The sequence below is a fragment of the Drosophila simulans genome, chromosome 3R (assembly GCF_016746395.2).
Source record: "Drosophila simulans strain w501 chromosome 3R, Prin_Dsim_3.1, whole genome shotgun sequence".
NCBI lineage: Eukaryota > Metazoa > Arthropoda > Insecta > Diptera > Drosophilidae > Drosophila > Drosophila simulans.
In genome coordinates this window covers 19,521,421-19,543,700 of record NC_052523.2, presented here as the reverse complement: position 1 = coordinate 19,543,700, position 22,280 = coordinate 19,521,421, and the positions used below count along the sequence as shown (strand labels likewise).

Here is a 22,280-nt window from a genome sequence, read left to right as displayed (position 1 = left end):
AATTAAAAAATTTACAAATGAATTTACTGCATCACGAAGGGAACTCTAGAATGCAATACTAATCTAAACCCTTCGAGATTCAAAAGATCTTTACTTACACTGATCTTGCCGATCAAAATCGCTTTCGCACACTTAAAGCTCGTTCAATTTGCTGGAATTGTTGTAAACTACGAATGCTGATGTCTGTACCATTATGAATAAATGCAATTAGACAAAGTGTCCGTCCATGTCCGCCCACCATCAATTTAGAGAACAATTAAACCAGAGATCTCGAAAAGAAGGCTGGTGAATTGGTTTTTGTGTGTGTGTTGTGAGATTTCCATGGGCTAATTGAATGGAATTAAAAATGAAAGAACCAAATTAAAGACAGCACTTGGCGACACAAATTGAGAGAGGGGAGCCAGCTGGAAATGTTTCCTAGAATCCCGGGCTTTATCGGCAATGAGTCAGGAATGTTTGCCAGCAACCATGGCCTATCTACTGTTAGTGAGTATATATTATAAACATAACTATCGCGCAGGGTCAAGCTGTCTGAGGACTTTTGAGGGCCACTAGACAGCGGGTTGCCTTTGTAATCGGCCATTGGATTTTACTACCTGTTGCAGTGTGACTCAGTCCAGTTCGAAAAATCCAGACTGAGTCCCCTGCGAAAAATCAGCGCAGAAATTATTGAAGGGGGAGACAAGATCTCGGCGCGGCTTGAGAAATAATTTTTTTCTTTTTACCAAAAAATACAAAAAAAAAGAAATATTAAATGGGGGAAAAAAGAGAAAACGAACAGAAGGAGCGAATTTTAGCCCGATTTTTCCCACGCCACAGACGCCAAGCGAGCAGAGTCCTTGATCGTCCGCAGATGGGGGGAGTGGCGGGGATCAAAAGCCGCCAAAGGACTCAACAAGTCGGACATGACCCCGGCCAAAAAGAGAGGGTATGCGGTCTTTTCGAGGATCATTAGCAGGTAAAAGCTGCAGGACACAGACATATTGTGTGTTAATCTTTCGGCAGTCCTCGCCTTCGCTTGTGCTTGTGTGTGCGAGTGAGTATCTGTGTAATTTGAGTCTTTTTAGCATCCCATTTAAGCGCAAAGCATTAATATATATGTTTGCATATGAAGTTGTATTGGAATCTGTCAAAATAACACAGCGAACAATTCAAGTTCAAGTGCGTGGGAATTTTATTTTCTGCGAATTTCGCTTTCTGTGAGAATGGGACACAAAAGAAGTTCATAAGGGGTTTTAAATGTGGTACAGCAAGTAAAATTAGAAATTTTTAAGGAATTTTAATTCAATTAAACGTTTAAAGTTGTTAAATCGCAGTGGAAACACTTTCCTTTTGATCGTTATTGTTTTCAGTGCAATGTATCATATTTTGATTGATATTATTCCTTCCTTTAAACACCAGCTAAACCAATTTAGGACCCTTCAGTTTCATATCCTTCTCAAAAATTCACTCTCTAGATTTTGGCATTTTCTACGGCATATTTGCACCCTTAATCCCCTTCAAATGCCATAAATATAATCCGCTTTATACGCACTTCGTGCGTAAATCATCCTCTCGTGCAGTTGGCTAAATAAATATTCCCATAATTATGGAACACACCTGAGGTGCAACACTTTTCATGTCCATTGATTGTCGAATGGGGGCTACTACCTACCTTTCAAATTGGGCAATTAATTTGCGTTTCCCTGCCCTTCGTCGACGGAGCAAGGGGAAGAGGTGGAAGGGATGGGGGGGAATCGGTCAAATTGGGTTCGATCGCTTTGCACCCTGTAGACGTGACGCACTGCATCTCCACGAATCTCGAAGAATCTCAACTGCAGCATGCAACTCACTCACACACACACACTCGCATGCCATTTAAGTGTTGAGTGTGTAATTTTATATTTCCGGTGTAGTAAGTTTCGTACGACAACTCCTCGGTTCTTTCTTTTTTCCCCCCATTTTTTTTTTTATTTTTTCACCAGGGTCGCAGCTCCCTCTTCTTCTTGTTAGCCAGCGCACTTCTCTTTTACACTTGCTTCGCGCCCCCTCTCTTTCTACTTTTGCTGTTTCAGCTGCAAAAGTCCAACAAGAAGAAGCCGATCGTCTCGCTGATTTTTTCCTATATGGCCTTTTATTTTTTGTTGTATTTTTTTTTTTCGAACGTCGTCGACAGCACACAATTCCTGCAATTATTTTTATATCGAAAACTCCCCGCACACACACGATACACACACACACACACACACACACTCACTCCCCCTTTTCAAGACCCCAACTCCAACGCCTCCTGTCATGCATATACGTATTTATTTATACTCGAATGTGTATTTTGTCGTAATTTGGCTGCACATTATTTGATTTATTTGCTTTCAATATAATTTTCAGTTGGCCTGTCCGTCCACCATTCTCTTTCCATTTTTTATCCAGAATTTTAAGTTTGTTTTCCTCGTTTTTTTCCGATATTAAGGAAACTTAAGGTGCATTTACGGAATTCGAAGAAACGTTGAGATCTTGAGTATGTAGAGAAGAACATATGTACCCTTTAAAAACTCTTAATCAAAAAGTGTAATATTAAAAAATATACTTTAAAAGATCAAGTAAATATACTTAAATACCTTAAAATTTTTTTAATAATTTAATAATAAATAAGTGCGCGAACGTTGGTTACAAGTATTAACATATTTTTGTTGATCTTTTACATTTTATATATTTTATGTTGCAGGGTATTTGCTGGTCTAAAATCAAACCAATGCTTTTTGCGGCTATGCTTTTTTTTATGTTGACAACATTTTCCAAGAACTTGTCACATTTTGCCTCTGTTTGAATTTGTATTTATTTAATTCCTCTTATGACGCCCCTTTTATTGACTTAATTTACGATTTAAGCACTAAATGAGAAGCGTTCATCAAACCCAAGCAAACAACAACATACATACAACTACATACATATATTAACATACAAAAGTCTGCCAATCGATGTTAAACTGTTGAAATTTCCATCAAATTAGTTGCCTTGTTTTGGCCCGAGGCGCGAATCGTTTATGGCCGACTGAATGTCAAAGGACCTTCAAAAGATGTCACTAATCGTAGAGAGGACAGAGGGGACTCCTTCGAAGACCTACATATACCACAAACGCTTTCATTATATATAGCTACAGTACAGCTATTGATTGCACTATATATTTTGCCATAATTACACCGCCATCACTGGGATCTGCCTGCCCATCTGGTCTGGATTGCATCTCGTATCTCTTTTCCCTGGCACAGCCCATCATCGGGACCGCCCAGGCTAGTGCAAGGCGGAATATTATACAATTTAATAGAAGAGCTTGGTACTGGGACCCCGACTCCAGGGATCCAAAGTTGAAGTCGAAGTTGGTAATGAAATATCTAACGACCGGAAGTCAATGGCAAATACTTAATAATGTTGTTCGCTGCCTTTGTGGTTGCCTGTTGTCAGTTGTTGGCTGAGTTTCGATGTCTGCCTTTTGGCTTTTATTACACTTGGGAAAACTAAATATTCAAAATACTTAATGTTTGCAACAAAAGAAATAAATATAATTAAATATTATTTAACACATACAGACACTGCTTTTAAAGAATCCTTCTTTTAATACAAGTTCTAAGTTCACAACTAAACTCGCACTTATTTCTTGTCAATTTTTGGCGTGCAATTTCCCTCGGATGAAAATTGCGTGCAGCTTGTTGCGCCATCAGGTGAACTGCGGCAAGGTGGGAACGTGAACGCTAAGTGTGCGCTTCAATTGCCTTTGATTCGATTCGACAATCAGACACTCCATTAAATTTGAAATTTCTCCGGTTATCGCTCGATAACGATCTGATCACAACAGGAAACGGAAATAGAACTTTATTGTCCACGGTTACGCGCAGAAATAAGCCGATCGCTTTCCGACTTTTTTTTATGAATGAACGAACACTCGACGATGCTCATGTTATCGGAAGGCAGGTCTTCAGCTGATAAGATGTAAGGCGGTTCAAAAATAACCTGCACTAATAAATTTCAGCTAGTACTTCGTTCGAGTCCCATTTCTGGGAATTGCGATAAGATTTCTCCAGACTCGTGTGCTAATTGCGCAATTACTCACACTTTAAGATTGGCACTAGTCCACCCACGAAATACAAATAAGATTAAATAAGACCGAAGCGGGTGCCTGGTACGAAAGGGCCTTGCCTAGAGATTGCCATTTTGTAGCCATAAAGTCTAGCATTGAAAAGATCGTTACATCGAATGCAATCGCCTCCCTTTCGTGTGCCTACGTGACTTCAATATCGCAAGTTGAGCCTGAGTTATGGCTGCAGATGTAAAACACAAACGCTGCAAAGTTGACCGGCATAGCTCTCGATTTTCTCAGTTTCCTAGTTGGTAAAGTTGAAAAAAAGTGGTTAGTAATGTTACAAATAGTTGCATAGTTGCTTTTTCCAGAAAGCAAGTCAAGCTTGGCACTTGCCTCATGGATAATCCCTATCTCTACTGCACAGATGCATAATTATCAACTTAATCAAATGCCACCCAGTGCAAATATAAATATTAAATAAATTAAATGAAATTAATCATAACTGAAGTAATCCAGAAGGAGTCCCAGTAAGAACTAAGCCACCGTGACGTGGATGTGGATGGGTCCATTTCGTGATCTAAGAAGACAGCAGACAGACGGGCGGTGCTTGGTGCTTGCTGGCCGGTGGTCTGTCGGCGTGATTGACCCATTTCCAAGTGGAGCTGCAAAAAGTGAGGCAACTAGGAGCGAACAATGAACACCTCGTATGATTACCAACCGCAGCGCATCGGCTGGAGTGGCGTGGCTCCAATTGAATGATCCCTGGCCATGTGTGTGGCCCACACGGGTCCACAAAGGTGCTCCCAGTTGGATGGTTGGATCCCCCCCTTTTCGACTTTAGACGGATCGCATAATGAATTTCGAACACGCACAGACGTTTTGTAATTTCGAGTTGTAAGTGCTGGGCTTTGAAGTGCCTCGCGTCTACTTCGTCTTCAAGCGACTACAAGTCATAATAATTGTTATAATACATATGTATGCAATGCCAAATATGTACAGGGCCCATAGTCATGGCTATGAGAAGTAATTTCTTTAACACGCAGCCCACCTTGGGACTAAAACATACACTGAGAGAAATATGATACGATTTTCATAAGAAAAGCTATGAAAATAGGCAGGAAAGTTAAACTAAAGATACAATAGCTTGGGGCTTAGTCTGATTCTATCTATCTAATATTCTATCTAAATACCTATCAATCTGTCAAGTAGCTTAGTTATTTTTTCCGGTGCCTTGCAGGTAAACGTCGTGGCGAAGATAAAGCCAAAGGGTTTCCCCTGCATTTGTCGCCAATTATGCGGTTTTGTGATAATGACCAAATGATCTCCCTTGCGTCTCCGTCGCCGTCGCACGTAATTTCAATTCATTCATAGACGCAAAGCCGGCGGAGTCAATGTTTCGCGTCTCGTTTCGTTTCGTATCCCATTCATAAATTTACCTGGTCGCGTAGTCATCATAATAATAGCTTTATCTTATCCTCCTCTCCTTTGCCCTGGCCACTTTCTTCTCTCTTTTCCTCGCTGGCCGTTCTGCATCTAGCCATCTCGCTTGCACCCTCTATCAATACATCGAACGGAAGCAGCGGAAGCGGCCGCTGTCGACGTCGACGTCTCGATCGATTGTTGTTGTTACTTCTATCGCCTGGAGGTATTGTATCTTCGAAATACGAAGCGTTCCCTTACTACAACAATATCGGTGTCTTCTTCTTTTTTAGTTGTTGTTTTCGTTGTTTTCGTTGTCTGGAGTTTCTTTTGAGAAGAATGCGCGTGTGAGGCAACACAAGAAATTCATTCATAAATTGCCTGTGTTCCTGGGCATTTTTTTCGAGTCATCGCAGGGGGGGAGAGGGGTAACATGAGTAGATTTTGCCATATGTGCTGCACAATCTGGTTAAAAAATTAAAAAAGAAAATGTACAATTTATGATCAAACTGGGATATAGGAAGTGCACCAGAAATTCAAAGAGCAAGCCACTAAATGTAATGGGATTAATAGAAAAAATGTTTTTTAAAAATTACTTATTTTTAGGATAAGTACTTATAGGTATTTGTTGCTAAGGAAATTTCATAGTTATCAAATTATTATTTTGTATCAAACTAATTTGAGTCCTAGGCTTTTTAAACTTGCAATTACTTAATTAACCAAGATGCATAATTATTTGTAATGCTTATCTTTTAAAACACTTCTATTTTGTGCACCTGTTACACCCTGTATAATCGCACATTTGGTCACCTGTTGCTAATGTTCCCAAAAAAAAAAAAACTGTTTTATTTGTGTTTGTTTTCTTTCTTGCAGTTTTTTGCTTTAATTTTTTCGTGTGGCTGTGTGCCTTGTTTTATTTTTTGTTTTTTCCTTGCCTTTTGCCTTCTACTCTCGGCTAAACAAACAACCTGGCGTTGTTGTTTTACTAGCTGTAGTTGTTGTTGCTCTGATGATGGCCGTTTCCGTTCCAAGCGCACACGCACACACACACACACACAGAGACGCAGCCGAGAGAGCGCACGCACACACACGCACTCGCATCGTTTTATGAATGAATTCCAGTTCGTTCCGCAAGAGGGTTTCGAGATTTACGAGTTCCGTTCCCACTTGTTGCGCTCTCTGGCGCTCGCTCTCTTCGCTTCGCTCGCTTTGCTTAGGATATGCAGCTATAGCTACGGATACGATCGTTTCGTTTCAGTTTGGTTTCACAAATCCAGCTATCCGATAGATACACAGAACGAACGACGAGCGAATTACAAAATATATTTTTCCGTTTCGTGTGTTGTTTTTATCGAACGCATTAAAAATAAGAACAAATTTGAATAAATCTCGAGAAAGGAGTTCGCGTGTGTGTGCCTGAGTACATCTGTGTGTTCTGTAAACCCGTTTGCTAATGCTGACAATCTGTTAATGGCTAAATGGTGCTGTGATATATGCAATTAACGTTCAATTACCACAATTAAGGCGCGACAATTGCACGCCCAAGATACATTTGTATCTGACGGATTCGAGCGCTGTGAAAGGGTCGCGACTTTCACTGACATTTCGGGTCAAGATTGTGCCGCACCAATCAATTAAGATCAATTGTACGATCGCCGTCCCCCTTTTTAACCCCTGACACCCAGTGCGTAAACAAATACAGTCGGCAAGATCTCAATTGGCCTGACTATGACCAATGAGTGGATCGATTGGAATGACAGTCGGATGCTACCGCCGCTGCGGTCGGCAAACTATAACTACCACCCTCAGACCTTCTTGCCCAATAATTATCAGTGCTTTACTGGAAAATTCCACCTGAAGGGACAAAAGCTGCAGCAGCTAACCACCAATCATAGCAAGCTCAAAGGTTCGACAATAGTTTCAGTTCGCATTTTCGTAGTTTCTTATTGAAGCAAGTTTTATGTTGTATTACAATGTATCTAATGTTTTGATTCTCTTCGTGTTTTACAGAAGTTCCCAACGCCTTGCCACCCCTCACGCCGGGCACCAATCGCAAGGTCAACGAGGTACTGAAGGCTTCCTTCTCCTCCTGGGAAAAGGAGGTCCAAAAATGCAACATAACCAAAGGTAAGAGCATGCGTAGAAAGTGATTTAATAGGACTAAAAACCTAAAGAATTCGGATCTTTGTTACAAATGCTGACCGCTGAATCTTCTAACTTCAAGAACATAATCTTAATTATCCTAACTAACCGTGAACTATCAATTGGAGTTCCGGCCCGAGTACCAATGAATATTAATAGTTTCCCACAGCAATAACAAAGTGCGCTCCCACGCCTAATTAAGTCGCCACCGAGCTGGAGGCATTAGAAAACGATTAATTTCCATCGCTATTTATATTTATATTTCTATTCCTATTTACACTCCCCCTCAATGCTTTCTTTCTATTATTTCCCATGCAGATCCGCGTGAATGGACGGAGGAGCATGTCATCTACTGGCTCAACTGGGCCAAAAATGAGTTCTCATTGGTCTCCATGAACCTGGACCCCTTCTACAAGATGAAGGGCCGCGCCATGGTGGATCTGGGCAAGGAGAAGTTCCTGGCCATCACGCCGCCCTTCACCGGCGACATACTGTGGGAGCACTTGGACATCCTGCAAAAAGGTGAGTACGTGAGCCGCATGCCAGTGCGCCGACGGCAAAAGAGTAAGCCATAAACATGGACACGACTGGCGCCAGTAACGAAATTTACCTGCCCCAAAGAGAAGCAAGGCAAACCCAAAACGGAAGCCTGTCTAACAAAGTCAAGGAGTCCGTCATGATGGTTGGGTGGTTGGTGGCTCTATTGGGTCGGAATGGAATGGGTGGCGGTGTGAACCGGTTCTCTGACCTGTTGAGCAGTCCCATACCCTTTATATTCAACTTTTTTTTTCCACTCCTGAAGCTTCCTGTCCAGGCTGAAATTTGATTTGAAGTAGAGGTCGCAGTTAGCACAAGCACTTGAAGAAAAGTTAATGTTTTTAGTGAACTCAAATAGAAAAAAAGAAAACTTTTCTTGGTTTTGCACCAAGATAAGCAGATTTATAAAAGATACTGTAGAAATGCAACCTAATATATTTGCATCTGTTTATTTATACACTATATAGTCTGCAGTTGAAACTTAAGTGTATGTTTGTTGATACCTGTAAAAAATAAACTCATTGGGACAGTTTCATTTTTATAATTTATTGAGTTTGGCTAGCTCTTAGTTTGGGTAAAACCCTATTAGTATTTTTATGCAACTAATTCAATTTGTTGCCCACCTTTTCACCGAACCCCTTCGGCATTTCAACATTTTCAGATTGCGAGAAACCAAATGAGGACATTGTGCACGGCAATTCCTTTGAGTCGGCCACCACGGCCTCGGTCTGTGGATCGGACCACCAGGTGGCCAATTACCCCAACGAGCCGCCCGCCAACAGCAACAACAGCAGCATAAACAGCCGCCTGTCCATGGATTATGTGACGTCGGCGGGGAATAGTGATAATAAAAACTTCCATCGCGCCACGCCCCACTCCCACAACGGTAAGTGAACCAATCTGAAAGATAGTAATTTAGGCGTATTCATAAATACATACATCAAATTGAATCGAAAGTGAATGTCCTTCAGTGATGAGTGGGTGAAAGGTTTTCGGACGGAAAAAGGTGTGAGTTGTATATAACTTCCGTTTCCGATTTTTTAGTAGTACATCCTGAAAATGTGGTCTTATCAATCAATACGTGTTATTTCCTTTTATAATCAAATCAAATGCGTAAAAATCCAGAACTTGAAGGGAGACTTCAGGCATTCTGAAGAGCTTTCTTATCAAGCCATTTACAATGTCGTCTATGCAGTTAATTACCCCATTGAGGAATCAATTCAAGTTATTAAAATTCCGTAATACCAACAAAGGTTCCCCAGTGCCAAACATCTTATCATAAGCTAAGCAAATGATACTTATTATTTCATTGAAATTTCCTAGAACTGCAAAACCATAAACTTTACAGATGCATGACCTATAAAGATATGATGAGGGGCTTGGCTTTGCAAACTTAAAATAGAAAACAATTGATAAGAAAATTACTTAGCTGCGCCGTAAGCTAGGAAAACTATTCGCAGCAGATTTCATTCACTTTTGCCTTGGCTAAAGACTGAATGAATTTCCCAAATCATTCAGCATTCCTCAACGTAATCCCCCGTAAAATTACACACAATCGATGGTGATATTGAAATTACAACGATCGATGGGAGATGGATATTGGAGCTCATTAAGCTATCAGTTTTATTTATTGCACATCCTCCGCACCGATTTGGCCAAATGATGAACAGTTGTTTGGCATGTGTTTAGTGCATCCGGCAAAAGAGTCTAAATCACGAGCAGATCCATAACTAAATTCAAATTGAGAGCCAATTTAAACAATTCATTTGCACAGATACAATGTTTTTATTATATCGTTATATCGCTTCCTTTGCGATGATATCTGTGTAGTGCCGAATGCAGCCCATGTCTTGAGTTTATCTGAGTTATATTTCTGTGATTTTAATTTATTTATGTGAAATTGAAACGGAAATTAAATTTTAAAACAAATAGCGGGCTGTCGGACGGTGTGAGCTTGGCGCCAGCGTAGGCAGCATATCTAAATATCTATTTAAATTGTTTACATATTCGGTGGCACGAGGAGAGGAGAGGCGGAGAGGAGGGGCGGAGTCGACGCCAGGGCACAGCTTGAGATTGAGATACATTTATTTAATGCGTCGCCGTACAAATTGGAACACAGCAGCAACATCATCACCATCAGCATCGTCATCAGGCTGCATTGTGCCCGTTTTTGGTTTCTCCAACAGAGTTGCAGTGTCAAGATGATGTAGTATGCGATACAAATTTCCTCTTATTATTAATCAACTGACCCCCAGCATGGACACATCGTCGTCTGCACTTTGTCGATGCCCCAGCCAAGACAGGCCCACTCCTGCCATTATAATAAATTAATTGAATTTATGGTCTTTGACACATTATGACCATAAATGTTAAAACATTTACAAATTTACATATCCCCAGTCGCAGACGTGTGCGCGGCTAATGAAACAATCAATTCATTGGCTAAGTCAAACAATACCCAAAAAAAGGGACTGTCTATTTTTTGGGACTTTTAAATACTCTTTCTTTTGGTTGCCTTAAAGTTGTTAATGATAAATGTGCGATCATGTTGAAATGTTTCATTCTATGTCTTAATATTTTCAAGGATTTAATTCGCTCAATTTTTAGTAACATCCCTAAGATATTCCCTAGTTCTTAACTCAACTTAAAAGTCATCATCAATGTCATAGTGTGATTGGACACACATGTAAGTCCATTACGATCGTTTCAGTGGCTAAGTTCTGGTCATCAAATTGATTCAATCATTTGCGTGGTTGTTGTGGAATCAGCCCCTGTTGTCAGCATTGTTATTATTTCAATCTTGCGGATAAGCCACCGTCGTCTGGGTACCGGACCCCATCCACCAAAGTCGGATAGTCATTGTCCCAGCTTGGCCCGCATCTACGGAAATTATGCGACTCGGATCGGATCGGATCGGCTCGTTTGTGTGTGTGGCGTCCAGTGGTTTGTAGGCTGGTTTTCTTAATTCGTTTCGATTGTCTTTTTGTCAGTCATTAATTTGCTGCATTTGCATATTATTGATGTTATTTGCCCTCCCCGATCATTTGCATACAAGTAGTGTGGCTTACTCTCTCTTGCGACGAGGGCTGTGTGAAAAATTGATTGACCCCAGCTGGCGAGGATTACTAAAAGAGATTCCGAGAAGGGTCTTCGAGTATCTGGGATCCTAAGTGCGTGACTTGTTGACACTTTTAACCTGGCTCCTGGCACTTAACTCCTAGGCTCCCAGTGATAGGTAATTATGCAGATGAGTGCCCTGCGTTTATGGCATCCAGGTGTGCCTGCTTGGCTTAAAGACAAACAAACAAACGAACAGATATCCCAAAGCCTTCACAACTGGGCCTTAAAAGTCAGTAATTAAAACTAAAAACAAATTATGATTAATTACACACATTAAGAATCGAGTTCATGCCTTTGGCAAACGAGTTTCCAAATCTTCAAATAATAAAAACAGTGTCATGAACACGCTTCACTTTTGCTATGGCCAACGAACTGAGTCTTTTCTCATTTTTACTGTGTATTCTTCATTTAATTTGACCCTCCCACTGGTGCAACACCTACAAGCGAAATCAACGAAGCGCAAAAAGGCTGAAAATGTTTCAAAGTTTCATCATCATCATCGTCATCGCTTGAAGATTCAGGAGGGGAGTTGAATGTGGTAGTTGAATGATTTACGGTGTTGCACTTTAACACAGCCGGAATTTATTCATACATAAGTCGGGTTGGCATTCTAAATATTCATCCATTCATATGGAAAGTGTGTTTCGTTTTACTTTAATGCATAATGATGCCCCCCTCACGATTATTTTCATACGCATTCGATCAATTTGCAGTATCTAACGCTTAGTCAGCGGGTTAAAAATCTTTGCACACATCGCAGATACAATGGTGCACAGATACAAATGTGAGCTGGCTGCCTGGCTGGCTGATTGTTCGACGGACTATAGACCCCATCATGACCAGGGTCTTTCGATGTTTTGGTTGAGAGGGTATCTAGGCTAGTGTATCTTAGATATTTGCACGCAAAATTGCCGCTGCCTTTTTTGGTTGTTTTTTGTAGCGTCTCCTTTATTCATTGTTCTGCGCCTCCTCCTCTAAAACAACGATCGTTTGAATCTGTTCAAATTTGATTTATTTTTTGTTTTACAAACGTATGATGTCATTAGGCGGTTTGTGTGTGTGGAACAAACCCTTAATGAAACCCAAGTCGAAGTGGAGAGAAATCAAGTTTATTTACCTCTGGGAGCTCTGCGGTGAAAATCCATTTTCAGTCGGCATTCCGAGTCTGCCGTCCATTGTTCCACTAAATTTAGATTTGCGAAAATCACCGAGCTATATGGCTATATGTCTGTTCCTATTCTATGATTTGCCATTCATGAAGTTTTAGTATTCGTATTTGCTTTTATTCCGCTGTTGGGTTTTTTTTTTTTTTTTTTCTCTGTGTTTTTATTTCTACATAATAAAATGCCTGATGCGTGAAATGTTTGTCCAAGCTTGAAGAGTTGCCATTGTTGCCTCTTGCCGGCTGTTGATTCATCATCCTCATCATCATCATCATGATCATCGTCGCAATATAGCTCCATATAACCTCAGCCCAGGCAACCGACCGATCAACCGACCATAGAACTGTTTCTGTTTTGAACCTCTTTGGATACCCCGATCTCCGCCAGAGCGAACGTTGTCGGTTGCTTCACAGAATGACACATTTAATGCACATTTGACTTGTAGATCCATCCGAGTGAACAAAGCACCTCCATGCGTCCACCGATCAGCAAGTCACATGTCTCTGGAGTTCTCGCATGTGACAGTTCGTAAATTCTCCAATCTCACTAGCCGCCCTCCGTCAGGTTTAGTTACAGTTTGTTGGTTTTGAAAATGACAATGGAATGACAATCTTTCAGTTCTCGCCAAGACAGACATGTGGCAGACAGTCATCGTGGTGAGTGGTGTTTTCACTTTCATTTGGCAGTGGCTTTGATTGCAAATTAATTGGAAATTATTAATAGGGAATTTCCATATCAAATAATAAAGATAGTAAGAATATCTTTCTACGCCAACTTTCTTTCCACTTTTATCATACATTTTCATATTAAAAAATAGTAAAGTCATGATTAATTTGTTCATACGAAAATGTAGCAATTTTTAACCAGTAATTTCTTGCCTAAAAATTAAAAAAAAAGATAAGCAAACAAAAAGAAGCAATTTTGGATGTTTCTTGGAATTTAGAACACTGATATAATTATACAGTAGCCTAAACCATACAAAATAAAAAAACGAATATTTAAGGCCACAGAATTATCGGGAATCCAGTTCATATATGAAATTAAAAACCAAACGAGTAGAAGGCAGCGATTCGAAGCCAATTACCATACAATGTGAGGCCAAATGGGAAATATGATCACCTTTCGGCTTGATGTTTCTACTTCGACTTCATTTGCGGCTCCTTCGTATTAATTACGCTAAATTCAGCCATTAACGCAAGATAGTTTTCACCTCCCACAAATTGTTGGGCCCAACTGAGCAGAACAAAGAAATTAGAACTATAGTTTAATGCTCTTCGTTTTTCGGGTGGTAAGGAAATCTGTTTCGATACGCAACATAAAACCTAAAGAGTCATAACATGGGGAATTATGTTGATTGCAAATTTGTTAAGGTCATAAAGTGGAATTTCATTTTTAATTTCAACGCCATTGTTTTGCAAATGCACTGGCGAAGAAGAACCAGAAGAAAAAGAAGCATATTATTAAAGCATTTAGCGGAATTTAAGGCAACCCACTTCAGTCTGTAGACCGCTTTCAGTGCTAGCAAATTAATCATTCGCCCCGTTGGCAGCTGGCGCGGGAGGGGGCGTGGCCGGTGGAGTGGGGGGCGCAGCGCCTTCAGGGCCAGAAATCACATTGTCACTAATTAACATAGTCGACGCCGTTGGGAGTTTTTGGACTACGACTACGCGCCTGCGCGCTTCGCTGCTCAGAGCAACTGCTACTGAAGAGCTCGGCTTTATGGCGAAGTTATAATACAGTGTTGTATGCTGATGGTTAAACTGAACGGTGGTGGTGGTGGTGATGATGATCTAGGAACCGCTTTTTTGGGGACGGGTGGGTTCCGTGGGTGCCAGAGCGCAGAGAGCTGTGAAAAGTCAAGTCAACGTTTTCAGTTTTCTGCTATTTCGCACTCGTTTTTATACGCAGTTTTGCGCATTTAGCGGAGTTTATAATGTATATTAACTACGAATTAGTATTAGATTACAACAAACTAATGCTAACTTTCGAATATGAGAACATATTTCAATGGATATCTAAGTAACCAAAGTATCTTTAAGGTCGATTCCCCCTTGCAAAACTCTTTAGTATCTGCATTCTATAGCTTCGTTTCTACTTCTGTGTGCGTTGACTGCATTCTGCGGTTGGTCCGCTGAGTAGTGGCTTGCATAACACCACACACCAGTGCACCACATCAGTCGGTGGGTGGGTGCAGCGGGTGGTGCGGCCTATGTACATATGCATACATTTATCTATCTTGCGCGGATTTCGTTTAATTTATTACCATATTCAGCTGAATCCGACGCGCAGCCAACCGACCGACATTGGTTCTAATGCGGCCTGCACTTAACCCCTTTTCTGCCCCCGCCCACCGCGCCGGCTCACCTGAAATTCAAATGGGATTCCAGGGCGGAGTGGATCCGCGGATTGGAACTGTTGCTGATGTTGCCGCTGATGTTGCTGCAGGCACATCAACAACAACACCATTGTTGCCGCCTGTCGACGGCGGCGTCTCCTCGAACTTTAATTTTTTACGTTTCAGTTCTGTTCTTTTCTGTTTTTTTTTGTTTTCGTATCTGACTCTGATGTATTTCCATTTTATTTCGTTACGTACGTAGATGTAAATTTACGCCATAGAAAAGCGTTACGGTCGAGTTCACTTAAAACAAAGAACGCTCAAAAGAACAACAACAAGCGAGGTGTATATGTAGAGGGAGAAAAAAATTAAACATTAAATTTGTATAATGCAAAAGCCGCTAATAGTATGGGGGAGTGAGTGAGAGAGAGACAGAAGGGGTCGATTTGGAGGCCCGAAAAGGCAACGAACGAAACGTATAAATGAAAGAGACGAATCGCATTTGATTTCAGATGCAAATGCAGGCCATATAGAATGATATATGCATCTGTGCACTTTGGGGTGGGTGGGTGCACTACCTTGAACTATAAAGCTTGGGCTGAATTATGGTCTTAAACCGTGTGAGAATGCGTATATATCGGTGTTAGTCAATCTGTGGACCCATAAATGTTTAACAAGTTTGCAATTTGTAAAGTGAGACATTAAAGTAACCACTAATTATTGGGTTTATCGATACAGAAATTAAAATATGTATCCTAAAGGTGAAAAAATAATCAAATTGATTTCCAAGCGCCTAATGATTTATTTTTTATCAAACCACTAATTTGACTATATTCACTTTGGGTATGGCTTGCCAATTAGACCACAAATCGCAACAAAAAGCCATAATTAAAAGGTAATAATACATTTAAGAATTCTTAAACTTAGGCCAGAGGTTAGCGGGTATGGGCAATTAATTTGCAATCAACTTTCAAAACTCTGTTTGCAAAGCGGCGACGAGGCAAAGCACTTTATGCATCATTAAGAATTAGGCAAACAAAAAGGCGAACGACAAAATGGAGAAACAGCCACATAGATACAAAAGTATCTTTGTATCTAGAGGCTGTGCCAACAGCCAGCCGGCTTGCCCAACGAGCGAACGCCAATTCATAATTATTAACTCGCCGCTGCAAACGGCAAACAAACGAATCAAATAAATAAAGTCAAATCAAATCTCGCAGCTTGTTGTTCGTCTATCGGGCAGTTTGGGGGGAAAGGGGTAAGGGGCCAGCCATGTAAAGAACCGAACTGAACCAACATCCGTTGGATGAATGGAGCGGAGTTGAGTTGGGTTTACATACGTACAAGTGTAGGAAATCCGAAAAGCCAGGCCAAAGCCGGTTGGACTGCCGGATCGACTGAATGAATGGCCCAGCGAATGAATCAATGAATGAGTGGCGAATGAATGAACTGTAACTTGTTTTTGGATTTGCAGACAATCTGCGAAGACTTGAAGACTCCAAGCCACCAAGACGCCAAGAGACCCCATCTGTAATTTGGTTTACCTCTCTTTTTTTATTATTATTATTTATTTCGTTCGCCTTTTGAAAAGAGTTCACATGAGCGACAAAATGTTGACCGGATGTGAGGCTGCGTTTTTTCCTATCTGCCCGCCTTGTCGCTCCTTCGTCTGTCTCGCTCGCGCTTAATTATATTATTAAAGCAAATTTCAGCGCTAAAATTAATAACTCTGATGAAATTATGTCTCAGTCTGTGGCTGCTCTTTTTTTCCACTGTCTATAGCTATTTTATGGCTTGTGCCTTTTCAGAGTTTTGAGGACATTTTGTTGCCGCAATTTCCGTTGCATTTGCTTGAAAATATCCGCCTGCCTAACCTTTGACCTCATCCTTTCATCCATCTAGCCATCCATCGATTTCTTAGACTCAGAGCGACCTCATCGCGATTAATCGGCTGTCAGCGCCTTGGCAATTTCCTTGCATATTTCCGTTTTGAGGCGTTTTTCCATCAGCTTTTCTTCGCGTTTTCTCCGCAGCATTGCAGTTCGTGTTTATTTACATTGGCGCGCGGTGAACATGGGGTCATTTTGCAATTTTCATTAACAATTTCGGTTTTTGATTTGGACTTTTGCGGCCGCGTGTGCGCTAATTGAATTGTGTTGAAAATTTGTTTTCTCTTTTCGAATCGTGAGGGGGGAATCACGCGCGATTGATGGGAAAATCAATGGGGGATAGAACTGCAAAGAAATCTACTCATTGTAAGTGAGAATGAGTCATGGCTTAATTCGATGAATATTTTACATTGATTTTAGTTTCTAAATATGAAAACTTCTTACTTTTTAAAAACGGAATACTTTTCAACACTTAAAAATCCCTAAAAACATTTTTCCAACCTGTTCACTTCCGGTAAACTATCTCTCCCCATTTGAAAAACCACAATGCAATACAAAATTATGATGCTAAAATCAACAAACAAATACTCGAAAACAAGATAAATCCCAGGCAGGGAAAATACTCGTAGTTGCCTTAAAACCACCCTGCTCTATGTGGCAAAAACATAGCTCTACTAACCCAAAACCTTGGGAACTGACAGGGGAAAACAACAAAAACATTTTGGTTGCAGCACTTGTCGCCGCGCAGACAAATAACAAAATTATATAGAAATGCAATTGGTAGATGGGAAATGCAACAAATCGGAAAGGGATGTGGCATATAAGGGTGTGTGCACAGAGAGAAACGTTTGATAAATTCTTATAAAAAATATATAAATTTTGTAGCCAACTGGAATATTTTACATTTTAAGTGTAGTGTTCTAAAATGATTAAAAATTAATATATAATAAAATATTGTTTTCAGTGTAATAGTGAAAACTCTATTTTACAGAGGGGTGAGCAAAATTGCGTCAGAGTGCAGCAGCAAGTGCAGTTTTATGTTGGGACTCGGTTGATAGGGGGTGCAAGTGGTGCAAGTGGTGCTGGTGGTGCTGGTGCTGCGATGCCTATCAGTGGATGCAACCACCGTGCACAGGACCTGTGTGTGAATGTGTCCTTTCGGGTTGGCGGCTCCTTGTGCTGGTTGTTCGGCTGGCTGGCTAGCTGGCTGGCTGTGTAGTTCGTGTGTTTTGCCCACATTTGTGGCAATAATTTGTCCAACTCGAACACCTGAGTTTCCAAAGTCGGAACGTGGGAAAATTCTCATTTCCCCAGCCCCGTTTTCCTCCCTGTGGCCGCTGCTAATGCAATTTGGCCGGGCTCGAAGCGAACTCGTAAATTCTGTGCAAAACTTGAACATTTCTCAGTCTCCGTTAATGTTTCTCTTTCGGCTTTAACTATTTTCCGTATTTTCTGATCTTTATCAGTTTGAGACCTGCCTGCCCTGCTTAGTGGCTTAGTGGCTCTCTCTCTTTCTCTCCCTCTCCCTGTCTCTGTCTTGGGCTTTTATTCATTTTCATTTAATTTTCACATCGTTATAGCCATTGTTGTTGTGTCATTTATTTGCCTACATTTGACTGTTCTCTTTTTTCGTTATTTTATGTTTTTTACCAGACTGTTGTTGTGGTTTTTTTTTTTGTTGTATCTCCCGCTCTCTTTGTTTTAAATGCGTCAAAGTGTAAATAAATTTGAATTTTCAGCTTGCTTTAGCTTTAATTTTCGAGACCCCCTCCGCACTCTCCTCGTCTCCTCCCCGCAGTCGTCTTGCAATTTTAAAAGTGTCGAGCCGCTTTTGTTGTTTTTTTTGTTTTTTTCTGAGCTGTCGGCCTTTCGGCGTTTGATCTGTGCGCTTGCGCAGCTGATTTGTTTATATTTTTTCTGTCCACGTTGTTTTCTCATTGTTTCATTCGCTGCTATTTGCCAGCCAGCCCTCGTTGTAGTTGTTTACCTGAGAGGTTTCTACTCTATTTGCTTAGTCCCTAGTAAGTATCTGTAATGCCCCAAAGTTGTCCACTCAATGCCCACAGATGATAACAGATGAAAGTGTTGGGGCGGAGTTTTTGTTTTTAGTTTTGTTTGATCGGTTGTTAAAAATGGCAATAAAAAATGAAGCACAATTGTAAATAGCTCAAAGGAACTAATGAAAGCAGCACAAGCAATTGAAATGTGCATGTCTAAAAGATGATATAAAAGAGTTTTCATAAATTACACATTCAGTAAGTTAATAGCAACACATTTGCCACCTCTTATCGCCATGATCGACTCAACTTGTTTCATAATTAGTCCACCGTTTAAAAGTTATGGGCCATAAAGCAATAAACATTGCCACCACCCCCGCGCAGCTCTCCCACGCTCTGCACCCTCAGCCAATTGTACGTGTCCTTTAACGAGAAATTGCGGCGCAATCAGCCGTAACATCGCTCCTGCATTTGTTGTGTAATTTATCAAAAATAAACGAAAGAAAAAAACGCACAAAACTATATAAAGTTAGTTGGCTAGCGTGGGAAAGCGTCAACTACCGAGTTGGCCAACAGTTGAATGGCAATTAAAAACTCATTGCATACGAGGTGTGCAATTAAAAGGGCTGCCAGGATATCATGCCATTCGATATCCACTACACGCCGACGCAAAAAAAAAATAAAAATAAAAAGGTGTATCCCAGGGATTGGCAAAATGTTTTATTGGCTTGCATTCAGCTCGTTTTGTTCGCTTTGGTTTCGGTTTCAAGTGAAAAATGAGCAACAAGCAGCAGCGCAGCAAGGTCGTCCACAAAGGACTGCCCGCAGGACATTTCGATGAATCAAAGCAAAAGGGCAAAGGGAATACGAAAAGAACAACAAGCAAATGAGTAGACAACATCCGGTAATTTACTTCCTTTAGTTCCGAATCGATGCACCTTGAGATTCCTTTATGCTGCTCCTTTCCGACCAAGTTCAATGCCTCGCCAGGGTAGAGATTTCAGATTTTATGAATGAAAACTGCAAGAACAATGCGGCGAGGGCACAAGTAAATTAGGCAAGCCCAAAGTGGCCTGATGGCAGGTAGATTCCCTCTTCTGCCCTTCGGTTCTTCGGATCTTGAGATCCATAGATCCCCTGGCTCCGCATGTCGGGCATTCTAATATCCCTATATCGCTTGACTGCATCTTGTTCGCCCGAAGTAGTAGGCACACATACAGCAAGTGGAGGAGTGGGGGGCAGATCGTGGAATAAGGAACAAGGAAGAAGGAACCAGGAAAAGGGCAGGAGGCAGGATCATGGATAGGGAGCAGGAGCGGGCGCAGGAGGAACACAGGCTGCCTGCAGTTTCTCACACTCTTATGGATATTGTGTGGGCGATACCTGCATCTGTGTGCACAATCTGACCAGGGCGAAAGTACACGGCGAGAAAAATATGAATATGGGTTAGGAAACTAAACGTGTGACAGCTGTTCAAAATACATTTCTTCTTAGAAATCTAAAAGGGAAATTAAATAAATGTTTAATATTGGTTTTATTAGTATTAATAGTATACTAATTGTATAGTCTGTAAATTTAATTATTCTATATAGAATTTTTCTATATAGAATTTATCGGAACTGCATGATGGTTTTTAGTGCATTATGAAACTGGAAAAAAAGAGCAAACGCAGTCAGCGGTGCACAACAGTTGTCCCTCGCTACAGCAGCAACACATGTTGTCGCTGTCCAAAATTCTGTCGACGCACGCAGTTTTTTCATTATGTCTTTTTCCCTATATATATATATACGTATATATATGAGCATTTCTCCCTCGCCCCTGATGTTCGTGTGTTGTTGTTTTTGTTGGCATGGCGATAGTCGGACAGGTGCAGAATACCCTGACATTTAGTCAGCCGCTTGAGTTGCAACTGCCCCACCCCCGCAGCTCTTTTCACATTCAGGTTCATATTCGGGTTCAGGTTCATTCGTTTGTGCTTTGCGGTACTCTAGCTGTTGTTGTCGTACCGCTTCGATGTTGCCGTTGTTGTTGTAGTTGTCGAAGGTGACCGCATGCCACATTTTGGGTGCGTTGTTGCCGCGCAGTGGGAAATGGCCATAAATGAGCCATTTAGCGAGTCACTCTCTGTCTTCTGGCCAACTGTTTCCTCGGCTGCACATCTGACGAACTGAAGAAACAAACACACACACACGAGCACACAGATAGAGTATCCTGGATGGTAGGAGTCCTGATTGAAGATCACTTGATGGCCAACATGATCATTTCCGGTTTAACGGAAAGTGTTGCTATTGATCGTAGATCTAATTACAGCCAAAGGTCCCCCTAAGCGATCATCTTGTGGTGGAGATTTAGGACACCTAGGAATTTATGTGCCAATATTGAGGTCTCTAGATGAAAAACATTTTCAAACGGCTATTGTATATTTAATCATCATATGAGGAACACACGCATCATAAAAAGGATCCTGATTCAAAGCACCCCTGATTTATGACCTAAATAGCCAGCAGCACCATTTCCGGTTTTGTAAAATGATATTAATGATGTAAAATATATATTGATTGAAAGTCTGGCACTCTCACGATCACTTTACCATCCATGCATGTTATATTGGAATTGCAGAAAAAAGTATCTGAATATTAAAGAATAAACTGATTCCGGTTCTTAGTTTTAAATAAAGACTAACTAATCTATGCTTTACAGGTTGCATGTCTTTAAAGAGTGACAGCATTAACATACTAAACAGATACACATCTGTCACATTAGAAATCAGTTTCTCACGATCACTCAAACCTGATAGGGTTCCAGAATGTGTGCACTTGATCTGCTATATTACCTGGATATTGGTCTGTGATAAGATCTTCATTTTAAATATACTATCTGCTGGCAAATATCTTTCGCAGCATGATCGCCTAATTTGCGCACCCAAATCTTAGAACCTGACCCACAATCTTGATCCACCTGTCGTGAAGCTCCGGTTTCCTCGCCGATTTCCCAGGCAGCATCGGTTAGTGTCTCATTTTCGCACAAAAGTCAGCCCACTTCTCAGTTTTCAGACGGCCTTTTGATCGATCTCAGTTCAGTTCAGATCCGATTCGATCCGATCCGATGCCAGATCAATGACATCCGCGGCATTTAGCAACTGCAGGATCATATCCTACTTCAGCAGTCTCAATCGAAATCTAAATCAAGATCAAGAGCACTTGGCAGCGTTTTGCTTAATCAAGATCGATAAGTACATATCCAGTGCATACATACATACTCAAACTCGTATGTATGTACATGTGTACGAGTGAAGATCTTGTGGCCCAGCTGCGCATGCGTTGCCATGTTGCTATCAAAGTATCTGGTTTCATTTCCGCTCTTCGCAGCCAGGAGCTGTGAAACGCATGCGGATCTCAAGATCGTAAGATCGTAAGAATCCAGCGTTATTATGATTATTGTTGTTTGTATTTAGTGTGTGTTGTTTACGGCTCCCAACAATCAGAGGTAGCTATAGCTATAGCTATAGCTGCTGCTGCTGGGATCAGTGTTTATTTTGTTGTCAAAATGCAGGTATTCTTCCCAACCTGAAATTGCAGTCGAAAGATGGGGGGCCCGCCGAGGGGGTTGGGGGTGAGTTTA

The 22,280-nt window shown here is 41.0% G+C and overlaps 1 protein-coding gene across 2 annotated transcripts in view; it reads left to right on the top strand.

Annotated features, from left to right (window-relative positions):
* Window positions 1-22,280, top strand: part of LOC6729221 (ETS-like protein pointed) — a 54,693-nt gene that overhangs the window by 24,821 nt on the left and 7,592 nt on the right. Inside the window, exons 1-4 of one of the 2 annotated variants that reach the window (XM_016174880.3) lie at window positions 6,692-7,382; window positions 7,487-7,603; window positions 7,937-8,140; window positions 8,817-9,041. In XM_016174880.3, coding sequence (XP_016035874.1) covers window positions 7,205-7,382; window positions 7,487-7,603; window positions 7,937-8,140; window positions 8,817-9,041 — 724 coding nt within the window. In that variant the 5' untranslated portion in view covers window positions 6,692-7,204. Of the gene's footprint in view, window positions 1-6,691; window positions 7,383-7,486; window positions 7,604-7,936; window positions 8,141-8,816; window positions 9,042-22,280 lie in introns of those variants that run through there. The other variant, XM_016174878.3, reaches the window with a different exon arrangement.